The sequence below is a fragment of the Bufo bufo genome, chromosome 4, assembly GCF_905171765.1.
Source record: "Bufo bufo chromosome 4, aBufBuf1.1, whole genome shotgun sequence".
NCBI lineage: Eukaryota > Metazoa > Chordata > Amphibia > Anura > Bufonidae > Bufo > Bufo bufo.
In genome coordinates, this window is record NC_053392.1 from 615,627,992 (window position 1) to 615,650,716 (window position 22,725).

General features: G+C 42.6%; 4 protein-coding genes across 5 annotated transcripts in view; all 4 read right to left on the reverse strand.

Annotated features, from left to right (window-relative positions):
* Positions 1-6,899, reverse strand: part of LOC120999668 (zinc finger protein OZF-like) — a 230,237-nt gene extending 223,338 nt beyond the window's left edge. For both annotated transcript variants that reach the window (XM_040430677.1, XM_040430676.1), the window contains exons 1-4: positions 6,791-6,899; positions 6,101-6,245; positions 5,821-5,988; positions 5,098-5,221 (exon numbers count right to left, since the gene is read on the reverse strand). In XM_040430677.1, the coding sequence (XP_040286611.1) occupies positions 5,098-5,221; positions 5,821-5,988; positions 6,101-6,208 (400 nt within the window). In that variant the 5' untranslated portion in view covers positions 6,209-6,245; positions 6,791-6,899. The remainder of the gene's footprint in view (positions 1-5,097; positions 5,222-5,820; positions 5,989-6,100; positions 6,246-6,790) is intronic.
* The window catches only part of LOC120999664 (oocyte zinc finger protein XlCOF6-like), a 2,208,135-nt gene that overhangs the window by 547,945 nt on the left and 1,637,465 nt on the right, over positions 1-22,725 (reverse strand). The gene's annotated exons all lie outside the window — the stretch shown is intronic.
* On the reverse strand, positions 1,160-2,714 carry LOC120997457 (gastrula zinc finger protein XlCGF17.1-like). The gene has a single exon (XM_040427536.1). It carries the CDS (start codon positions 2,712-2,714, stop codon positions 1,662-1,664), a length of 1,053 nt encoding a protein of 350 aa, XP_040283470.1. The 3' UTR covers positions 1,160-1,661.
* LOC120999681 (gastrula zinc finger protein XlCGF57.1-like) lies at positions 10,504-14,682 on the reverse strand. Its single transcript, XM_040430699.1, has one exon. It carries the CDS (start codon positions 14,318-14,320, stop codon positions 12,626-12,628), a length of 1,695 nt encoding a protein of 564 aa, XP_040286633.1. The 5' UTR covers positions 14,321-14,682; the 3' UTR covers positions 10,504-12,625.

The window sequence follows — 22,725 nt, forward strand, 5'->3', positions numbered from 1 at the left end:
TTCTCCTATGCTGTAGCGCTGGCCAATCGCAGCGCTCAGCTCTTAGCCATGCTATGAGCTGAGCGCTGCGATTGGCCAGCGCTACAACATAGGAGAAAGAGACGCCGGCAGGCTCCAATGGGTGGAGCCTAACTGTGACTTTACCAGAGCCTATAACCGGAGAACGGAGCGGCGCCCGGGGATAACAGTAAGTGCAGGGGGATCCCTGGGCGCCGCTCTCCATGTATGTATATTCAGTTTACTTACTTGATTCAGATGAAAGGTCCTCTTTAACTCACCTTAGTCCACTTGATAGCGCAGCCGGCATCTCCTTCTGTCTTCTTTCTTTAGGACCTGGGTAAAGGACCTTTGATGACGTCACTCCAGTCATCACATGGTACGTCACATGATCTTTTACCATGGTGATGGATCATGTGATGACCGGAGTGACGTCATCAAAGGTCCTTTACCCAGGTCCTAAAGAAAGAATACAGAAGGAGATGCCGGCTGCGCTATCAAGTGGACTAAGGTGAGTTAAATTTTTATTATTTTTTTTTAACCCATCCAGCGCTATTTTACTTTGCATTCTGTATTCAGAATGCTATTATTTTCCCTTATAACCATGTTATAAGGGGAAATAATACAATCTACAGAACACCGATCCCAAACCCGAACTTCTGTGAAGAAGTTCGGGTTTGGGTACCAAACATGCGTGATTTTTCTCACGCGAGTGCAAAACGCATTACAATGTTTTGCACTCGCGCAGAAAAATCGCGGGTGTTCCCGCAACGCACCCGCACATTTTCCTGCAACGCCCGTGTGAAAAAGGCCTAAGGCCCAAAACAGGCTGGTCACTAAGGGGTTAAAAGAGTAGATTGTCACCTCTAAAACAACTAGCTGCTTCCCAGGCTCAGATCCAGCCATCAGTAACAAGCATGTATGAGTTACAGGTCAGGGAAAGGCTTCATTATCAAGTAGATACGATCGAGACCCTTTTTTTCCTCATTGTCTTTCCTTAGTAAAATCATACTAATAGGAAAAAAGACCATGACATAAAACAATATTTTGTATTCCTAACCAATAAGATGACAGCTTTGCTTCAGTACATCCATTATGATGTGTGAATGAATATGAAAATATTCCAGTCCTCCAAAGAATTATAATGCAATCTGTGGTTTATTTTTAAGAAGCAATACATGTGACAATTCGGCCCTTGGGGACCTTTTTCAAACTAATGCCACTGAGAAACAAGAAAAATGTATATAAGAACCTGGAGAATGTGGATTTACACATACATATTAGGGTCTTAAGTGAATAAAGTCAAATGGCATGCAACTTTGCTTTACTCTATCAGCTTTGATCATAGTAGAAAGGGAGTTAAACAGTGATTAGTGATTTAGTGAATTAGTGGTCATGCTCATTCTGGCATAATGGTAGTGCCCATGTGTTCAGAATGTTGCTTTAGTGTAGGGCAGGCCTTTTGAGTACTCTTTTCTGTACCATACTTTTTAACCCCGATCCCCAAGGCATTAAGTTATACATCAGAAGTTATTAGGAGGCAGATCCTACAATGAAGCTGCACATCTGTCTTATTTAACAAAAAATATTACAATGACTTCTCCTCCCGAGTGAATTTTCTGATGTCTAACAAGACACGATTTCAGACTAAAACATTTCCAACATTATGAACATGAATGTGGCTTCTCTCCTGTGTGAGATTTTAGATGTTCTATAAGCATTGATTTCAGAACAAAATGCTTCCCACACTTAAGACATGAAAATGGCTTCAACCCAGTGTGAGTTCTCTGATGCCGAATAAAACTTGATTGACGGCTAAAACATTTCCTACATTCTAAACATGAATATGGCTTCTCCCCTGTGTGAGTTCTCTGATGTGTAACAAGATTTGATTTCTGACTAAAACACTTCCCACATTCAGGACATGAAAATGGCTTCTCCTCTGTGTGAGTTCTCTGATGTCTAACAAGACACGATTTCAGACTAAAACATTTACCACATTCTGAACATGAAAATGGCTTCTCCCCTAAATGGATTCTTAGATGGGTCACAAGATTTGATTTGTGACTAAAACATGTTCCACATTCTGAACATGAATATGGCTTCTCTCCTGTGTGAGTTCTTAGATGTTCTATAAGCATTGATTTCACACCAAAATACTTCCCGCATTCAAAACATGAAAATGGCTTCTCTCCTGTGTGAGTTCTCCGATGTTTAACAAGAACTGATTTCCGGCCAAAACACTTCCCACATTCTGAACATGAAAATGGCTTCTCCCCTAAGTGGATTCTTAGATGGCTTGTAAGATGTGATTTCTGACCAAAACATTTTCCACATTCTGAACATGAATACGGCTTCTCTCCTGTGTGAGTTCTCAGATGTCTAACTAGAATTAATTTTCTGTTAAAACATTTTCCACATTCTGAGCATGAAAATGACCTGTTATCTCTGTGATTTCTCACTTGAAAAGAAAGATTAGATTCATTTTTTAACAATTTCTTATATGGAACTACTTTTCCACGTTTCTGTTTAGTTCTTGTTTTGCCAGTCAGTGATTGATTAGATGAAGGTTTCTTGGGACCAGCGGTATCAGTGGATAGATCTCCACTGTGAAGGACTGAGGGTAGATTAGGAGTTATTGAATTAGCTTGTGTGGTATTGTTATCTTCTCCTTCATGATAGGAAGATAAATTTAGATATCCATGGGAGTCACTCATCTTGTCTTCACCTGGAAAATGAAACAAAATGTTCTTATTTTCTGAATAAAAGTATATATATTTCTTATTAATAAATTAACCCCTTCATGACCAGCCTGGTTTGGGCCTTGCTGATCGTCGTGTTCCAAGAGCTATACCTTTTTTATTTTTCCGTCTATATAGCTTTATGAGGGCTTGTTTTTTGCGGGACAAGTTGTAGTTTTTAATGGCTCCATTTTGGGGGAAAACATAACTTTCTGTTAACTTTTTTAACTCTTTCTGGGAGGGAGATGGGAAAAACAGCAATACTGCCACAGCGTTTTTACGTTATAAATTTTATGGCGTTCATTTTTCTAACTCTTTCTGGGAGGGAGAAAACGGGTCGGCAATCGCCGGCCGTGTGCACCCCGCATCACAGATGCGGACCCATTCACTTGAATGGTTCCACAATTCCGGAAATGCGTAACGGAAGTACTTCCGTGATGTTTCTTTCCGGTGTTCCGCACCATAAATAAATATGACATGTCATATTTTTTTGCGGTGCGGACAGACCACAGACCCATTCAAGTTGAATGGGTCCGGCCCGCTGCACGAATGTTGCTCGTGCATTGGGGACTGCAATTGCGGACCCCAATGCACGGAACGGCCGCACAACGGCTGTGTGCATGCGGCCTTTCTATGGAGTTGTGTGAGGGCTTGATTTTTGTGGGACGACTTGGCGCTCTTTGATCGGTTGTTATTACGTTTTTTTCGGTGGTAACTAAGAATAAATTAGCAATTTTTTTTTAATCTTTTTTTTACGGTGTTCACCGTAGGGGATAATTTATGAGATATTTATGTAGTCCGGGTCGTTACGGATGCGGCAATACCAAACATATGGGGGAGATTTTTTTTGCAATTTTTTTCATTGAAAAGCGCATTTTAAATGGAAAAAAAGCGTAATATTTTTTATGGAATTTTTTTATTTAATAAGTATTTTAATTTAATAAGTATTTTGATTGCTTTTAAAATGAAATACACTATCCCTATAGTGCATTGCATTTTAATGGCAATGCTATTCTGACACTGACCAGCAGGCTGCGCCAGAGAGGCACAGCCTGCTGAAAATGACTGAAGGCTAGTCTGGGGCCTAAACCGAGACCCCGGCCAGCCTTCACACACATCGGCACCCCGCTTTCGCATTTGCGGGATGCCGATGGGAGACAGAGGGAGTTCGTTCCATATGTCAGCACTTTACATGCGGCAGGCGCCATTGCCCGTGGCATATAAAGTGTTAAACAGCCCGGATCGACACTCCTGCCATCCGGGCTGTTAGAGCAGGGCCGCGGCTCTCATGTGCTACACGGGTGACCCGTGCAACGCTTAGACTGGGCCGCAGTAAAAAAAGTGTCAACCCAGCCTAAGGCCCCTTAGTGACCGCCGTAAAAAGGCGTATGGGTGGTCACTAAGGGGTTAAATTGGTTCCCCGGCATTTTGATATTGATGGCCTATCCTCAGGATAGGTTTTCAATATCAGATCGGTGGGGGCTGACTTCAGTTAGAACAATTAATCAGCTTTATGAAGAGGCAACGACACTTAGTGAAAACTTAGACCTTTTCCTAGGCCACCTGATGTCACGTTCGGCTGTCAGATGGCCGAGGCGCAGCTCAATCTTGTTTAAGTGAATGGGGCTGAGCTGCAATACTAAGCACAACTGCTGTCCAACTAGCTGCACTGTGCTTGGTAGGCTGCGAGGAGGCCGCATCACTCTCAGATGCCCTTTGGAAAATGAAAGAAATTATTTAATTGGTTGTGGTAGCCAACAACTCCATTTTACTTTCAACAAGTTGTGAAATATATCCATGGTCTATTTATGCTTTGCATATTACAACTTTTCTTCAGTTTTTTTCTTATGTTCACCTAAACTTAAATAATAGCATATCCTAATCTGTCTCCCCTATAGCTAGCCTCAAGCCACCTTCAGCTGTGGATGGGTGCCTGAGCAACATATTCTAGTTCCTATTTTCCTGTAAGGGTACGCCATTCATCTGTTTGTTTGCCCGTGTACTAACCTGTGCCTGTTAACCGGATTTTACCCTTTGCTGCCTGTAATCTGGACTGTTTATTGAATTGCACGAGTACTGCCTTCCCTGACCTCTGCTTGTCCCCAACTATGGTTTTGCCTGGTCCTGGTCTCTTAATCTCTGTGGGTCAGCAGCCACTAAACATAGAGGACTCCAAGGGGCTGCAGCCTGGTGGTTCCCCACAGCAGATTTCAGCCTGTAGAGGGGTTAAAGGATGAAGACCACCACAAGGCCACTTAGAGTCCCTAAGGTGTAGCCTCAAACCAAATCTGTTTAGTGGCAGAGCGAATCCATATCCGCTTCCATAACAATAACTCTCAAAACTGAGGTCTCCTCTTACCCGGTGATGTGAGGGACTGGTGATTCTCCATCATGATGTCCTTGTACAGATACTTGTGTTCTTCTAAGTACTCCCACTCCTCCATGGAGAAATAGACAGCAACATCCTGACACCTTATAGGAACCTGACAACACAAGGATACAGTCATTACCAGACCCCTCCCTTGGTGTTATTGTATAATGTCCCAGCATTCCCAGCAGCGCTCACCTCTCCGCTCAGCAGCTCAGTGATCCTGGTGGTAAGTTCTAGGATCTTCTGCTCATGTATCAGGGAATGAGGTGGAGGCTCGGTGATGGGGCTATGGGTCCTGCTCCATCCTCCTGACACACAGGGTGTCACACACTCACCAGACGACTTCTTCACTACTGTGTAATCCTGTGTATGGGGAGACGCCGATCACTACAGAGATTCTAAGAATCCTTCACCTTTCCAGACATTTTCCTGTTTTATTACTAGAGATAAGAGTGATGTCATGTGAGACTCTCACCTCTCCAGTTATAAAGGAGATGATCTCCAGGGTGAGGTCTAATATCCTTGCAGCCATGTGGTCTCTGTCTATGTACAGATCCTTGTGTTCTTCTAAATACTCCCACTCCTCCATGGAGAAATAGACAGCGACATCCTGACACCTTACAGGAACCTGACAACACAAGGATACAGTCATTACCAGACCCCTCCCTTGGCGTTATTGTATAATGTCCCAGCATTCCCAGCAGCGCTCACCTCTCCGCTCAGCAGCTCAGTGATCCTGGTGGTAAGTTCTAGGATCTTCTGCTCATGTATCAGGGAATGAGGTGGAGGCTCGGTGATGGGGCTCTGGGTCCTGCTCCATCCTCCTGACACACGGGGTGTCACACACTCACCAGACGACTTCTTCACTACTGTGTAATCCTGTGTATGGGGAGACGCCGATCACTACAGAGATTCTAAGAATCCTTCACCTTTCCAGACATTTCCCTGGTTTATTGCTAGAGATAAGAGTGATGTCATGTGAGACTCTCACCTCTCCAGTTATCAAGGAGATGATCTCCAGGGTGAGGTCTAATATCCTTGCAGCCCTGTGGTTTCTGTCCTTCTCCATCCTTGGTGGGTCCTTGATGGAAAGGACCATTGTCTATCATAAGAAGAAAGTCCTGTACCTAAGGAACCTGAGGGAAACAAGGAGGATTGAGAGGAAAATCACAAAGTGAAATAATTTTCATTGGATAAGCCATAAGTCTGAGTGATAAGTGGGGGTCCAGCTGTTAAGACCCCCATTGATTATGAGAATGAAGGGACCACAGTGCTGGTTTAGTGCTGCATCCCCTTCAATATTTTTTCTTAAATTTGGCACTCCCAGTCTCCGCTGTGCAGGGACAGTGAGGAGAGGACACAGCGCTGCAGCCCCTTCATCTAGAAGAGGTTGTCCCCACCGACCACACACTGACTCCATATCCTAGTGATATCACAGAACAGTGTGTGATGGAAGACCCCTCTAATCCAGGAGAACAGCCCCTCTTACAGGGGTCTGGGGGTCTCCTAATATTCCAGGGGGAGAGCAGACATGTCTGAGGAGAACTCCCCTCCTGACCTCCAGACTGTGTGAGCAGAGACTCTCTATGGCCGGTGCTGCCCCCTGCTGGCTGGACCTGCTATATGTCACCTATAGAACCGCTCCATTCTAATAAACCCAGAACCAAGACCAATAACTGACCTGCAGATCTCACCTCCTGGGGCTGCAGGACCTGCGATGACGTCAGAGTCATGTGATCAGTTACAAGAGAAGAAGGTAAACATTAGTGGCTGCAGGACCTTTGATGATGTCACAATGGGGTCACATGACAGGAAGTGTTAAACTGTGGAAAACATCCGCTGTTTAACTCCTCCCTTCATGTGACTGATCACATGACCCTGACACCATCAAAGGTCCTGCAGTCACTAAGATTAGGGTTGAGCAAATCGGGTTCGGATTGCTGTATCTCAGGGGTGCACAACGTTTTCTGGTCGGGGACCACATTGTCATGGGCGCCCGCAGAAATTTTGCCGGGGGGAAGGGGCATCATTTTATTGACATCCATGCTCTGCTTGTTTCTGAGAATGTAATGAAGGGGGAGGGGCACATTCATTATCACAAAGTATAATAACGCATGAGCGGCGCAACGTGATGGAAAAGCTGAAATGTATATTATAAGTGCCAGGAACACAAAGTTGTATCCCTGGTTCTATAGCCCCCTCTGCCTCCTTGCCCCCTCATATATAATAAAACCGTACTTTTATTCCAGTCTGCAGTCCCAGTGGGCAGCACTGCCCTAGGAAGCACCTCTAGCTGCCATATGAGGGGTGGTCAGTGGAGGTATTCCTAGGCAGCAATGTAAACACAGGGTTTACTGCAAAAAGCTTGAAGGGGCTGATTATACTCACCAGAACTAATATAATAAGCTGTAGTAGTTCTGGACCTGGTGACTATAGTGCGCCTTTAATGTCAACATTATTCAATGCACCACATTAGTCATACACTCAGGATCAAGGCACTATAACCGAATAAAAAATGTAGAAACTGCCTGGTATATGGACAGCAGAGGTGGCATCCTCTGGGCAGTCTATGGTCATCCTTCACCAGCACCCTGACTGCCACCTGCTTGGCCTGGCTCTCATGGCACCTCACTCACCCCACACCTAACACTCAGGGTCAGGGAGTGACTCAGTAGTCACACTGTGACACTGACTGACTGTCACTCACTGATAGCCAAGCAGGTGGCAGTCAGGGTGCTTGACCATAGACAGTACTGCCCAGAGGATGCCATATCTGCTGTCCATATAATACCAGGCAGTATTGCCCCTTCATATACCGCCTGGTCACCCCACACCTAACATCGTAGTTGCAATAATCCATCGTTGGTAAAATGGACTGCAGCATTTACACAAAGCGATTTTGTGCACGATGTGCTGTGAGGGTATGGTTGAAACACACCCACGGTGGAATCGTCAACATCGTGCGTGCATTAAACGATTGCTGGTTACACAAAGAAAATCCTTAAAGACCAACGATGATCTTTGTGCCAACACAAACAATCGGACCAGTGAGAATTAGTTGCTCGTTTACAGCTTTTACATAGCAAGACAATCTTGCAGTTTTGCGTGATTGAACGAGAATTGCCACGATAATCGGCTTGTGTAAAGGTAACTTATGTCACTCCTGGACTTTCCTGTGACCAACACTTATTACTTAATTTCTGTATTAACCACCTCCCGACCGCCTAACGCAGGGATGCGTCCTGCGGGCGGCCGGGTTATTCCTCCTGGACGCATATATGCGTCATCTTGCAAGACGCGAGATGACGCACATATGAGGCCCGGGTCGGCAAAAGGCGCACAAGGAGTTGGTCACCAGCCTGCCAGCCAATGATCATCGCTGGCAGGTTGGTGACTTTTAACATAACGAACCACCAGCCATATAACACATTATAATTATAAATATAATGTGTTAAATGGCTTCTGTGCTCTCTGCTGGTCCTTTTCGTCGGTTGGTCCCAGCAGAGAGCACAGATCACTGTGAGTACACCAAGCACTACACATTTAGCCCCAGATCACCCCCCCATCACCCCAATTAACCCCTTGATCACCCTTGTCAATCACTAGTGAAAGGGAAAAAAGTGATCAGTGTAAACTGTCACTTTTTTCCCCCCACCAGTATTGACTGTTAGGTTTAGGTTAGTTTAGGCCCCTTTGGTATTTAGCTTCAGTTAGCGCCCAGCCCACCGCACCGCAGTCACTGATTCACTGATTAGCGTATCGCTAATCAGCATTTGTACTTTTATAGTATCTGTAAGTGATCAGAACTGATCACAGTCAGATCTATAATAGTATTAGTGTCACCTTAGCTCGCCCTCCACCCATGTAATGATTGTGGAGACCCTCAAATGCCAGGGCAGTACAAACACCCCACAAATGACCCCATTTTGGATAGAAGACACCCCAAGGTATTCGCTGAGGGGCATATTGAGTCCATGAAAGATTGAACTTTTTGTCACAAGTTAGCGGAAAGGGAGACTTTGTGAGAAAAAAAATAATAATAAATTTCTTTCTTGTGCCAAAAAAAAAAAAAACTTCTTTGAACTCGCCATGCCCCTCACGGAGTACCTTGGGGTGTCTTCTTTCCAAAATGGGGTCACATGTGGGGTATTTATACTGCCCTGGCATTTTAGGGGCCCTAAAGCGTGAGAAGAAGTCTGGAATCCAAATGCCTAAAAATGCCCTCCTAAAAGGTACTCATTGGAATTTGGGCCCCTTTGCGCACCTAGGCTGCAAAAAAGTGTCACTCATGTGGTATCGACGTACTCAGGAGGTGTATTTTTACATATACCTATATTGTGTGAGAAAAATATCTCTGTAAATTGACAACTTTGTATAATTTCTTTTTAAAAAGTTGTCATTTACAGAGATATTTTTCACACACAGCATGGATATATGTAAAAATACACCCCAAAACACATTGCCCTACTTCTCCTGAGTACGGCGATAGCACATGTGTGACACTTTTTTGCAGCCTAGGTGCGCAAAGGGGCCCAAATTCCAATGAGTACTTTTAGGATTTCACAGGGCATTTTTACGCATTTGGATTCCGAACTACTTCTCACGCTTTAGGGCTCCTAAAATGCCAGGGCAGTATAAATACCCCACAAGTGACCCCATTTTAGAAAGAAGACACCCCAAGGTATTCCGTGAGTGGTATGGTGAGTTCATGCAAAATTTTATTTTTTTGTCACAAGTTATTGGAATATGAGACTTTGTAAGAAAAAAAAAATTAAATTCCATTTCCGCTAACTTGTGACAAAAAATAAAAACTTCCATGAACGCACTATGCCCATCAGCGAATACCTTAGGGGTCATTTGTGGGGTGTTTCTACTGTCTGGGCATTGTACCCAAACCAATAAATATACACTTATTGCATTTTTTTTTATCAAAGACATGTAGAACTATAAATTTAGAGAAAAATTTATATAGAAATATAGTTTTGTTTGAAAAATGTTACAACAGAAAGTGAAAAATGTCATTTTTTTGCAAAAAAATCGGTAAATTTCGATTAATAACAAAAAATTAAAAATGTCAGCAGCAATGAAATACCACCAAATAAAAGCTCTATTAGTGAGAAGAAAAGGAGGTAAAATTCATTTGGGTGGTAAGTTGCATGACCGAGCAATAAACCGTGAAAGTAGTGTAGTGCAGAATTGTAAAAAGTGGTCTGGTCATTAAGGGGGTTTAAGCTAGGGGAGCTGAGGTGGTTAATAATCACCCTTTGCTGTGCAAATATCAAGACAAACTACAGGTGCCTCTCTGGACCTTTCCTGCAATGAAAATTTCTGGCTGGTCAGTTCTTTATTATATCTGATGTTTCACTACAGTTACTACTACAATTTAATCACAGTTTTAAGAACATTTATTGTTTTATATTTTCTTTAAGAAACCTTACAACAAAATATAGACATATATAAAAAAAAATGTGAAATATAATGAACAATATGGAATGATTGCTCTTGAAGAGGTCTTACGAGATTTTCATATTGATGATCTATCCTCAGGATATCCCCAGCTGTTTGAGGACACACCTGAGCTCAGGTACGTGCCATGGCCTCCTCACAATTTACCAAGCACAGCACCATTCATTTGATACCGGCTGTGCTTGGTATCGCAGCTCAGCATAATTTACTTAAATGGGACTGATCTGCTCCTAGGCCACGTGACCGATGAACGCAATGTTACAACGCTTAAGAAAACACCTCAGTGCTCACAGAGCCTCTTCATACAACTGATCAGCAAGGGTGCTTGGAGTCCTGATCTGATTTTCATAACCTATCCTCAGGATATGAAAATCTTGGAAAACCTCTTTAATATATTCGAAAATTTTATCCCATAGGAACAGAATAAGATGATTATTGCGGAGGGAAACTCAATTCAACATTGCAAGCCTCTCCAACCAAACCAGAAGGAACCTGGATCATGGAAGCCCAAGTACTTCCTTTCAGATATTCTGAGCTGTGACTTGTATATGAGGAATTTCACAAATCAATTAGTTAACTTTAAGAGACAGGATTTAAAAATTAGAATCTTCATGAGAATTAATAGTGAACAATCCACAGACAAGGCACAATTATAGGCATACTGGAGCTTACCAACTGTCCATTCCATGGTAGTAGCTTGTAACAGTAAATTAAATTCCATGTTATAGGAAATCTGTCACCAGCAACCTCCCTGTTTGCACCGACACATAGCTGTGGTTGACTCGATTAAAATGCAGTTTTTCTTTGGTTGATCCAAGGCTCCATTTCTGAGTTATGATACTTTTCCTTAGGGATGCATTCACACAAACGTGTGAATTTTGCGGTCTGCAAAACACGGATCAGCAAAAAATATGGATTACGTCCGTGTGATGTCCATGTTGAATCCGTTTTTTCTGTAAAATGTAACAATGCCTATCCTTGTATAGGACATGTTCTATCTTTTTTTTGGAGCTACAGAACGGACATATGGATGTGGACAGCACACGGTGTGCTTCTGCAATTTTCGTGGACCGGTTGAGGACCAAAAATATGGTCGTGTGAATGTTCAAATTAGAGCTGTGGTGCAATGAGGGCACCACCACTGCTCTTGTTGCTCCCTTGCTGCTTTGCCACTACCTAGCTTTATCAATCAAAGCAGTGAGGGAGGTGCTGGTCACAGAAAGGAGAGGAGCTTGGGTAAACAAGAGCAATGATGATGCCCTCATTTTACCAAAGACCTAATATGAGTATGAAGAAGTATCATAACTCTGGAAAGGAGCCTTGAATCAACAAAAGAAAGAGTGTTTTTTCAGACTGTAACAACACTCTTGGATCATCTATTAAAAAATGAATATTCTGATAGTAGAGTTCTCTTCATCTTCAGCTCTGTGGATCATATCTACATTTCCAGTAACCACTGATCACTTCCAGTATAAGTGGCTGTGGCTCCAGTTGATGTGACGGTCACCTGTTAAGGCCATGATGACACAACATTTAGCAGCAATGGGTGGGTTGATAATCTGCTCAGTTCATTTCAGTATATAGTATCTCCAGTGGCTGCATTTACTTTATTCCAGACCTAATGGGTTCAGCATTGTTTAAAGAGTTCTGTTTAATAATCATAATAAGTTAATAAAACCTTTCTCCTTAATGTTGTTCTATGATAAAACTCTACTGATGGGAAAATGACCCAAAAAATAAAATATCTTCTGTAATCCCGACCATCTTTTCTTCAATATTTCCATCATGATCTGTGAATGAAGTCAAACGGGATGAGCCGTTGCTTTCCCTCATCAGCTTGGATCACCACATCATTGATCTCTGTTGGTCAAGCAGGATGATACTTGTGTATCACAGCTGAGCAATCATAATATCGCAATAGTTTGGTACAGGTCTTCTGGGTACTCCTGTCTGTACCGTACAAATAAGACACCAATCCTCAAGGGGATATGAATAGGCAGCAAATACTTCAATGAAGCCCCACATCTCTTACATTTCTCACATCAAAAAATTAACATGCCTTCTCCCCCAAGTGAGTTCTCTGATGTTTAGCAAGACTTGATTTTCGACTAAAAGATTTCCCACATTCAGGACACGAAAATGGCTTCTCCTTTAAGTGGATTCTTAGATGGCTCACAAGATTAGATTTCTGACTAAAACATTTTCCACATTCTAAACATGAAAATGGCTTCTCCCCTAAGTGGATTCTTATATGATCCACAAGATTTGATTTCTTACTAAAACTTTTTCCACAATCTGAACATGAAAATGGTTTCTCCCGCGAGTGAGTTTTCCGATGGTGAATAAGGCCTGATTCACAGGTAAAACATTTCCCACATTCTGAACATGAGAATGGCTTCTCCCCTGTGTGAGTTCTTAGATGTTTTATAAGCAATGATTTCCTACCAAAGTACTTACAACACTCAGTACACATAAACGGCTTCTCTCCTGTGTGAGTTCTCTGATGTGAAACAAGACATGATTTCTGACTAAAACATTTCCCGCATTCAAGACATGAAAATGGCTTCTCCCCAGTGTGAGTTTTCTGATGTCTAACAAGACACGATTTTGTACTAAAACACTTCCCACATTCTGAGCATGAAAATGGCTTCTCCCCTGTGTGAGTTCTTATATGTTCTATGAGTAATGATTTCGCACCAAAATACTTCCCACATTCAGGACATATAAATGACTTCTCCCCTGTGTGAGCTCTCTGATGTATAACAAGATATGATTTCTGACTGAAACATTTCCCACATTCTGAACATGAAAATGGCTTCTCCCCTAAGTGTATTTTAAGATGACTCACAAGATTTGATTTCAGACTAAAACACTTCCCACATTCAGGACACGAATATGGCTTCTCCCCTGTGTGAGCTTTTTGATGTCTATGAAGATCCGATTTCTGACTAAAAGACTTCCCACATCCTGAACATGAAAATGGCTTCTCCCCTAAGTGAATTCTTAGATGTCCCTCAAGATGTGATTTCCGACTAAAACATTTCCCACATTCAGGACATGAAAATGGCTTCTCCCCCGTGTGAGTTCTCTGATGTCTCTGGAGATCCGAATTCTGAATAAAACATTTCCCACAATCTGAACATGGAAATGATTTCTCTCTTTCGTGAGTTTTCTGATGATAAACAAGAGATGATTTTCGATTGAAGCATTTCCCACATTCTGAACACAAAAAAGGCTTCTCCCCTACGTGGATTTTTAGATGGCCAACAAGATTCGATCTTAGACTAAAACATTTTCCACATTCTGGACATGAATATGGCTTCTCCCCTGTATGAATTCTCTGATGTCCAACTAGAATAAATTTTGTGGAAAAAGATTTTTCACATTTTGAACATGAATATGGCTTTTCCCCTGTGTGAGTTCTCTGATGTCTATCTAGAATTAATTGCGTGGTAAAAGATTTTACACATTCTGAGCATGAAAATGACCTATCTCTGGGATTTCTCTCATGCAAAGAAAGATTAGATTTCTTTCTAAAATGTTTTCCACTTTTCTGTTTGGTTCTTGTTTTGCCAATCAGTGATTGATTGACTGAAGGTTTCTTGTGACCAGCGGTATCAGTGGATAGATGTCCGATGTGAAGGACTGAGGGTACATTAGGAGTTATTGAATTAACTTGTGTGGTATTGTTATCTTCTACTTCATAAAAGGGAGATAAATGGAGATGTCCATAGGAGTCACCCATCCCGTGTTCTCCTGGAAAATGAAACAAAATGTTCTTACTTTCCAAAGCATATATTTTTTTTACTAATCAATCAAACTTTATTGAGACAGTAAAAAGACTAGAAACGTACAATAAATAGAGGATGTAAAAATCAGGATAATATACATAAATTGCATATACTTCTAAAACAACAAAGATAGTAGAAAATATATCACCGGTTTACACTGCTTTACATCTTTTGCAAAAAACAAAACAAAACTTTTTTTAACTTTTTTTTCTGTCGCCATATTCTGAGAACCATAATTTTTTCAAATTTTTCGACAGAGCTGAGCGAGGGATTGGTTTTTGAAGGATGAGTTTACAGCGATTCTTGCATTGTTTTTATTTTTTAATTTTATATATTGATTAACCACCTCCGGACCGCTGTACGCAGATTCGCGTTCCGGAGGTGGCAGCCCTGCGCTCAGCGACGCATATACGCGTCATCTCGCGTGAGCCGGGATTTCCTGTGAACGCGCGCACACAGGCGCGCGCGCTCACAGGAACGGAAGGTAAGAGAGTTGATCTCCAGCCTGCCAGCGGCGATCGTTCGCTGGCAGGCTGGAGATGTGTTTTTTTTAACCCCTAACAGGTATATTAGACGCTGTTTTGATAACAGCGTCTAATATACCTGCTACCTGGTCCTCTGGTGGTCCCCTTTGTTTGGATCGACCACCAGAGGACACAGGTAGCTCAGTAAAGTCCCACCAAGCACCACTACACTACACTACACCCCCCCCCCCCGTCACTTATTAACCCCTTATTAGCCCCTGATCACCCCATATAGACTCCCTGATCACCCCCCTGTCATTGATTACACCCCTGTCATTGATTACACCCCTGTCATTGATCAACCCCCTGTAAAGCTCCATTCAGATGTCCGCATGATTTTTACGGATCCACTGATAGATGGATCGGATCCGCAAAACGCATCCGGACGTCTGAATGAAGCCTTACAGGGGCGTGATCAATGACTGTGGTGATCACCCCATATAGACTCCCTGATCACCCCCCTGTCATTGATCACCCCCCCTGTCATTGATTACCCCCCTGTAAAGCTCCATTCAGATGTCCGCATGATTTTTACGGATGCACTGATAGATGGATCGGATCCGCAAAACGCATCCGGACGTCTGAATGAAGCCTTACACGGGCGTGATCAATGACTGTGGTTATCACCCCATATAGACTCCCTGATCACCCCCCTGTCATTGATCACCCCCCCTGTCATTGATTACCCCCCTGTAAAGCTCCATTCAGATGTCCGCATGATTTTTACGGATGCACTGATAGATGGATCGGATCCGCAAAACGCATACGGACGTCTGAATGAAGCCTTACACGGGCGTGATCAATGACTGTGGTTATCACCCCATATAGACTCCCTGATCACCCCCCCTGTCATTGATCACCCCCCTGTAAGGCTCCATTCAGACATTTTTTTGGCCCAAGTTAGCGGAATTATTATTTTTTTTTCTTACAAAGTCTCATATTCCACTAACTTGTGTCAAAAAATTAAATCTCACATGAACTCACCATAACCCTCACGGAATCCAAATGCGTAAAAATTTTTAGACATTTATATTCCAGACTTCTTCTCACGCTTTAGGGCCCCTAGAATGCCAGGGCAGTATAAATACCCCACATGTGACCCCATTTCGGAAAGAAGACACCCCCAGGTATTCCGTGAGGGGCATATTGAGTCCATGAAAGATTGAAATTTTTGTCCCAAGTTAGCGGAACGGGAGACTTTGTGAGAAAAAAATAAAAAATATCAATTTCCGCTAACTTGTGCCAAAAAAAAAAAATTTCGATGAACTCGCCATGCCCCTCATTGAATACCTTGGGGTGTCTTCTTTCCAAAATGGGGTCACATGTGGGGTATTTATACTGCCCTGGCATTCTAGGGGCCCCAAAGCGTGAGAAGAAGTCTGGTATCCAAATGTCTAAAAATGCCCTCCTAAAAGGAATTTGGGCCCCTTTGCGCATCTAGGCTGCAAAAAAGTGTCACACATCTGGTATCGCCGTACTCAGGAGAAGTTGGGGAATGTGTTTTGGGGTGTCATTTTACATATACCCATGCTGGGTGAGAGAAATATCTTGGTCAAATGCCAACTTTGTATAAAAAAATGGGAAAAGTTGTCTTTTGCCAAGATATTTCTCTCACCCAGCATGGGTATATGTAAAAAGACACCCCAAAACACATTCCCCAACTTCTCCTGAATACGGCGATACCACATGTGTGACACTTTTTTGCAGCCTAGGTGGGCAAAGGGGCCCACATTCCAAAGAGCACCTTTCGGATTTCACTGGTTATTTACCTACTGACCACACATTAGGGCCCCTGGAAAATGCCAGGGCAGTATAACTACCCCACAAGTGACACCATTTTGGAAAGAAGACACCCCAAGGTATTCCGTGAGGGGCATGGCGAGTTCCTAGAATTTTTATTTTTTGTCACAAGTTAGTGGAAAATGATGATTTTTTTTTTTTTTTTTTCATACAAAGTCTCATATTCCACTAACTTGTGACAAAAAATAAAAACTTCCATGAACTCACAATGCCCATCAGCGAATACCTTGGGGTCTCTTCTTTCCAAAATGGGGTCACTTGTGGGGTAGTTATACTGCCCTGGCATTCTAGGGGCCCAAATGTGTAGTAAGGAGTTTGAAATCAAAATCTGTAAAAAATGACCTGTGAAATCCAAAAGGTGCTCTTTGGAATATGGGCCCCTTTGCCCACCTAGGCTGCAAAAAAGTGTCACACATCTGGTATTGCCGTACTCAGGAGAAGGTGGGGAATGTGTTTTGGGGTGTCATTTTACATATACCCATGCTGGGTGAGAGAAATATCTTGGCAAAAGACAACTTTTCCCATTTTTTTATACAAAGTTGGCATTTGACCAAGATATTTCTCTCACCCAGCATGGGTATATGTAAAATGACACCCCAAAACACATTCCCCAACTTCTCCTGAGTACGGAGATACCAGATGTGTGACACTTTTTTGCAGCCTAGGTGGGCAAAGGGGCCCATATTCCAAAGAGCACCTTTCGGATTTCACAGGGCATTTTTTTCAGAATTTGATTTCAAACTCCTTACCACACATTTGGGCCCCTAGAATGCCAGGGCAGTATAACTACCCCACAAGTGACCCCATTTTGGAAAGAAGAGACCCCAAGGTATTCGCTGATGGGCATAGTGAGTTCATGGAAGTTTTTATTTTTTGTCACAAGTTAGTGGAATATGAGACTTTGTAAGAAAAAAAAAAAAAATCATCATTTTCCGCTAACTTGTGACAAAAAATAAAAAGTTCTATGAACTCACTATGCCCATCAGCGAATACCTTAGGGTGTGTACTTTCCGAAATGGGGTCATTTGTGGGGTGTTTGTACTGTCTGGCCATTGTAGAACCTCAGGAAACATGACAGGTGCTCAGAAAGTCAGAGCTGCTTCAAAAAGCGGAAATTCACATTTTTGTACTATAGTTTGTAAACGCTATAACTTTTACCCAAACCATTTTTTTTTTACCCAAACATTTTTTTTTATCAAAGACATGTAGAACAATAAATTTAGAGCAAAATTTAATTATGGATCTCGTTTTTTTTTGCAAAATTTTACAACTGAAAGTGAAAAATGTCATTTTTTTGCAAAAAAAATCGTTAAATTTCGATTAATAACAAAAAAAGTAAAAATGTCAGCAGCAATGAAATACCACTAAATGAAAGCTCTATTAGTGAGAAGAAAAGGAGGTAAAATTCATTTGGGTGGTAAGTTGCATGACCGAGCAATAAACGGTGAAAGTAGTGTAGGTCAGAAGTGTAAAAAGTGGCCTGGTCTTTCAGGGTGTTTAAGCACTGGGGGCTGAGGGGGTTAATTTACTGCATTGGGTAAATAATATGATAGTTGAATAATTTGGGGCCTTTCGGAAACAGCGAAACCAATTACATATACTTTTACTCTTTGTCACAACAAAGCCTTTTTCAATATTTGCATATTAGCAACATCTTGAGGACATAGAGAATAGAAACCATTGCAACAATCTTCTTATACAATGATCGCTGGAATCAGTCTCAACCGATTTTCTGCCATCACCACCATCATCAATAACCTATTAGGGCATTGCCTGCATAAATTCATTGAGAGAAACTGAGCTAACAGGGCCCTCTGTCCTCCTAACCCGGATGGATACATTTCTATACCATTAAAGAACAGATTCCACAAAATGTCCAAAATGAACAATCCCTTTCTGATAATGAAGCACAGTAAGTTTCAAATGCTACAACAAGATCTTCCCCACTATATATTGGTGCGACGTGTCACCCTAAAACCACTGGTTATCTTGTTTCAAGATTGAGGGATCTATCACTGGGGTGTCCCTTTCTTCCTAATCATTAGAAATGGATAGGGGGGTGCTCAACTATCTTCAGAACAGTAGATCTTCCATCATTCCTTCAGGATCATGATTTACCTCCTGCGATCTTGGCATCCTGACGTTCAATAGCATCATCCTTCTTAGCTGGATCTCATCACTCCAGATCTCCTTTGCTCTCCTCAGATCAGCAAGATGGTCTCCCCATCCTGTGAGACTGATTCCAGCGCTGACATGTGTATCCACGGAATGCTTTCGCTGAGCCATACACTCGCGCATGCGCCGTGGATATGCGCCAACCGGCAATGAGGAGTGAATAAATTAGCAGTGGGGCGGTGCTGGGCTCCAGGAGAAGGGCTGGGCACCAACGATGGGAGGGACAGCCCCTTGGGCACCTTACTCAGGTAATAACCATATTAATAAAAGCGATTTTCTAGACAAAGGACAACACTTGGGGTAGTAATACTAGTATATTTTAATACAAAACGAGCAGACTGATGTGATGACGTTAAAAGCTCTGTCACTAAAATCCAAGTGACAGAATCCCTTTAAAGTACTTTATCCAGTACTACTGATCTCCCCTTTGAGCTGGGAACGTATCTGTGAGGGCATATGGCACTGGTAGCACTCTGACTCCAGAAGGACTTTTGTTGTATACAATAATGTTGTGTGCGTAGAACAGCAAAACATTTTTTGTTGCATTTTCATGCGATCGTGAAAGCTCACCACCTCCCCTTCCCTGCAGTGTGAACCCCCCACATCACTCTTCAATAGAGGTCAGTATGCCATCTTCAGTTTCCTATGTCCATGTCTCTGTCTCCTCGTAAACTCCATTACTAGAGATTTAGCTGAAGATCTTACCAGCTGTATATAGGATCATAATCCCAGAGAAGAGAGGAGAATGAGACAACCCTTTAGTTCAGTGCTCTAAAGTAACTTGTCCTTTTGTGTGATTAGGACAAGTTTTGTGTGTACTAATAGGACAACGGCCATTTTATTTTCCCTGATGATTGCTCCCTAAACAATTTGGGAATATATTCATAATGAGGTAATATTTTCAGTAATTTTATTTTGTTAGTTCCCAGAGAACCCTTTTAATAAGGACATTTACAGTCAAAAAAGATTTATGAAAGGAACTTACCTTTGACTGACGTGGATACAGATTTTTCAAGTCCACCTGTTGTTCTACCAGAACTTTCCTGCAAGATTGAAGACATGAGGAAAAAAAAAACAAAAAAACACTACTGTTAGTTTTTCTTACATCCAGGCAAAGATCAAACATCCCTAAAAGACATGAATTAGAGATGAGCAACTTTCTTGGAATTCGTTTCTAGTCCAATTAGAACAAATATGGGTAAATGCATGGTTGCCGGTGTTAACATGCAAACTGTTTAAAAATATACTGCGCCCTTGGATTGGTTATGCTTTTTAAAAATTAAAAATATAATAATAATTGTCCTTTATTGGGGCAGATGCCTACTGGTGTTTATACACACTGGAATCGGATGAAAGCAGTGGCTTGTTGTGAACAAGTGCCCTAAACTTCTCCTTTTTTTTGGAAGCAGCAGCGCAGTGCAGTACCACACAGAGAGGTGCAGCTGTTCATGGGTAGTAGTGGCACAAGAGGGAGTAGCAGCTATGACCACAGCAGCAGGTACAGTACACTATGGAACACCATGAACAGGCAGATAGTTGCAGCTGCATCATTAGCCGGCAAAAGCCACTGGAAGCAATAACAAATCTATTCATTGTCATTTATTGTTTATTGAATTAAATGTGTGGAAATCCTCACGGATCCATGTAGTCGATTCATTTTGTAGAAATTGATGTTCTGGACACTTGCCCAGGACGATTTTGTCTGTTTGGGTGTGAAGATGCCACCTGATGCACTGAAAACCTGACACAAGAGTCTGAAAAAGACAGTACAGTGATAGCAAACTGAGCTAGTTCCAGCCTGACTCCCCAAAAGTTTATAGGGTCAGGGAACAGGTTATGTGCCGGAGAAATGGCACAGTCAAGGTATGACTGACCCTGATGGATATCTGTTTCCTGATGTGCAGCAAGTTGGGGTGGGAGTGAAAAAAACCTGTTCCATCATGTGGCAAACTGACCTCACTGTTGTGGCTTCTGCGACTTGTTGTAGTAGAGACAGCAGGAGAGTGCTGACAAATTTAGGTGAAGACTGCGCCACCTAAGGAGACAATTTTTATGAACAGCTGCCAAAAAGTACTACAGCCTGCTGAATTAAAGTTTGGTGAAGATGCTGAACTGCTCTACAATTACCACAACTAAGTGGTATGGCAGCAACTCCGCCGCCAGCTACTTGGCCAGGAGGGAGTTCAACCTGCTCACAACCGGACTGCTGAGCGCAAAGAGTTGTTTTCTGGTCATACATTCCATTATCAATGACAGTTGACTGAGCAGTTGAGGAGGAGGAGCATGAGCTGGAGAGCAAGTATCTGATCATGATGACAAGGACAGTGTACCAGTTGTGAATACCGACTGGCTGCCACAAGGAAAACCAGGAGAAGGAGGACTTGTTCCGAATGCTGGACAGTTCTATTTCCCCACTGGATTTGGTGAAGATGCCTCATGTGTGCAAAACTGCACAACATTTTTAAAACAATGTAATTTTTGAGGACAGCTGGCCAAAAGCAGTACTACTATGGAACAGGATTATATGTGGTTGAAGGCGTGGAACTGCACCACACTTACCACAACAAATTTTTACGGCACCAACTGCACTGCACTGCTGATTGCTGGTCATGAATAGTTTTCTCATGGCTACACATTTCGCTTAGAATGTGTTACGATGGAGCGTAAGAAACAAAGGAGGAGAAATCAGAGCAGAAGTATCTAATGACGATAACAAGGACACTATACTGCTTGGTGATGCAGCCTTATTGCTACAAAAAAGACTAGAAAAAGGAGGACAAAGTTGTTCCAAATGATGGGCAGTTGTATTTTCCAACTGAATCTGGTAATGCTGCCTCATCTGCTGCAATAGAGCCCTAGAACCTATGTTTGTGTTTTAATACTCATGCCTTTTTTTTAGAGGTGGGAGGAATCCAATTTTTTTCGAATCCGAAAAGTTTCTAGAATATATTGAATCTTTCGAATCTCGAATCCTACGAATCCTGTATATAAGAATTGTGTGAACGGTGTGAGAAACAAAGTGATCCAAACACTTATGGGGGGGATCTGTGGATGACAATGCTATGGGGGGATCTGTGGATGGCACTGTTATGAGGGGGGGATCTGTGGATGGCACTGTTATAGGGGATCTGTGGATGGCACTGTTATGGGGGATCTCTGGATGGCACTGTTATGGGGGATCTCCAGATGGCACTGTTATTAAGGATCTCTGCATGGCACTGTTATGGGGGATCTCTGGATGGCACTGTTATGGGGGATCTCTGGATGGCACTGTTATGGGGGATCTCTGGATGGCACTGTTATGGGGATCTCTGGATGGCACTGTGATGGGGGGGGGATCTGTGGATGACACATATATAGCATCTTATGCTATGTGCCATCCACAGATCTCCCCCTATAACAGTGTCCCTTCAGTGTGACTGACCCCCAATACAGGGGCTGGGGGCCGGCACCTGGATTAGGAATGACAGTGGGGACCGGTGCAGTCCCTGTATTCTATTGCTCACTGTAGTATAATCTTATCTAAACTGTAGGCATTGTTAAAATATAATAATCATTTGTAATCCAGCTGTATTACATACAACTAAGTTCCATAGCAGAGAGGAGAGAGGAGGCAGGCAGGAGGCAGGCCGGGAGGATCGGTGTGAGACGCGTCACTCACTAAGTCACTCACCCGCGCCACCTGCTTCATTCATAAAGTAGGCGGCGCAGGTGCATGACGTAGTGAGAGACGCGCCGCCCACCCGCCCTGCCTCCTCCCTCCTCCGGAACTTAGCTGGAGGTAAAACAGCTGGATTACAAATGATTATTATATCACAACAATGCTTACAACAGTGAGCGGGGCCGGTGCATTAGACTAC

What these genes read in the sequence shown, in the direction of transcription:
- LOC120997457 (XM_040427536.1), bottom strand. Translation starts at nt 2,714, where the DNA reads ATGAGTGACTCCCATGGATATCTAAATTTATCTTCCTATCATGAAGGA.
- LOC120999681 (XM_040430699.1), bottom strand. Translation starts at nt 14,320, where the DNA reads ATGGGTGACTCCTATGGACATCTCCATTTATCTCCCTTTTATGAAGTA.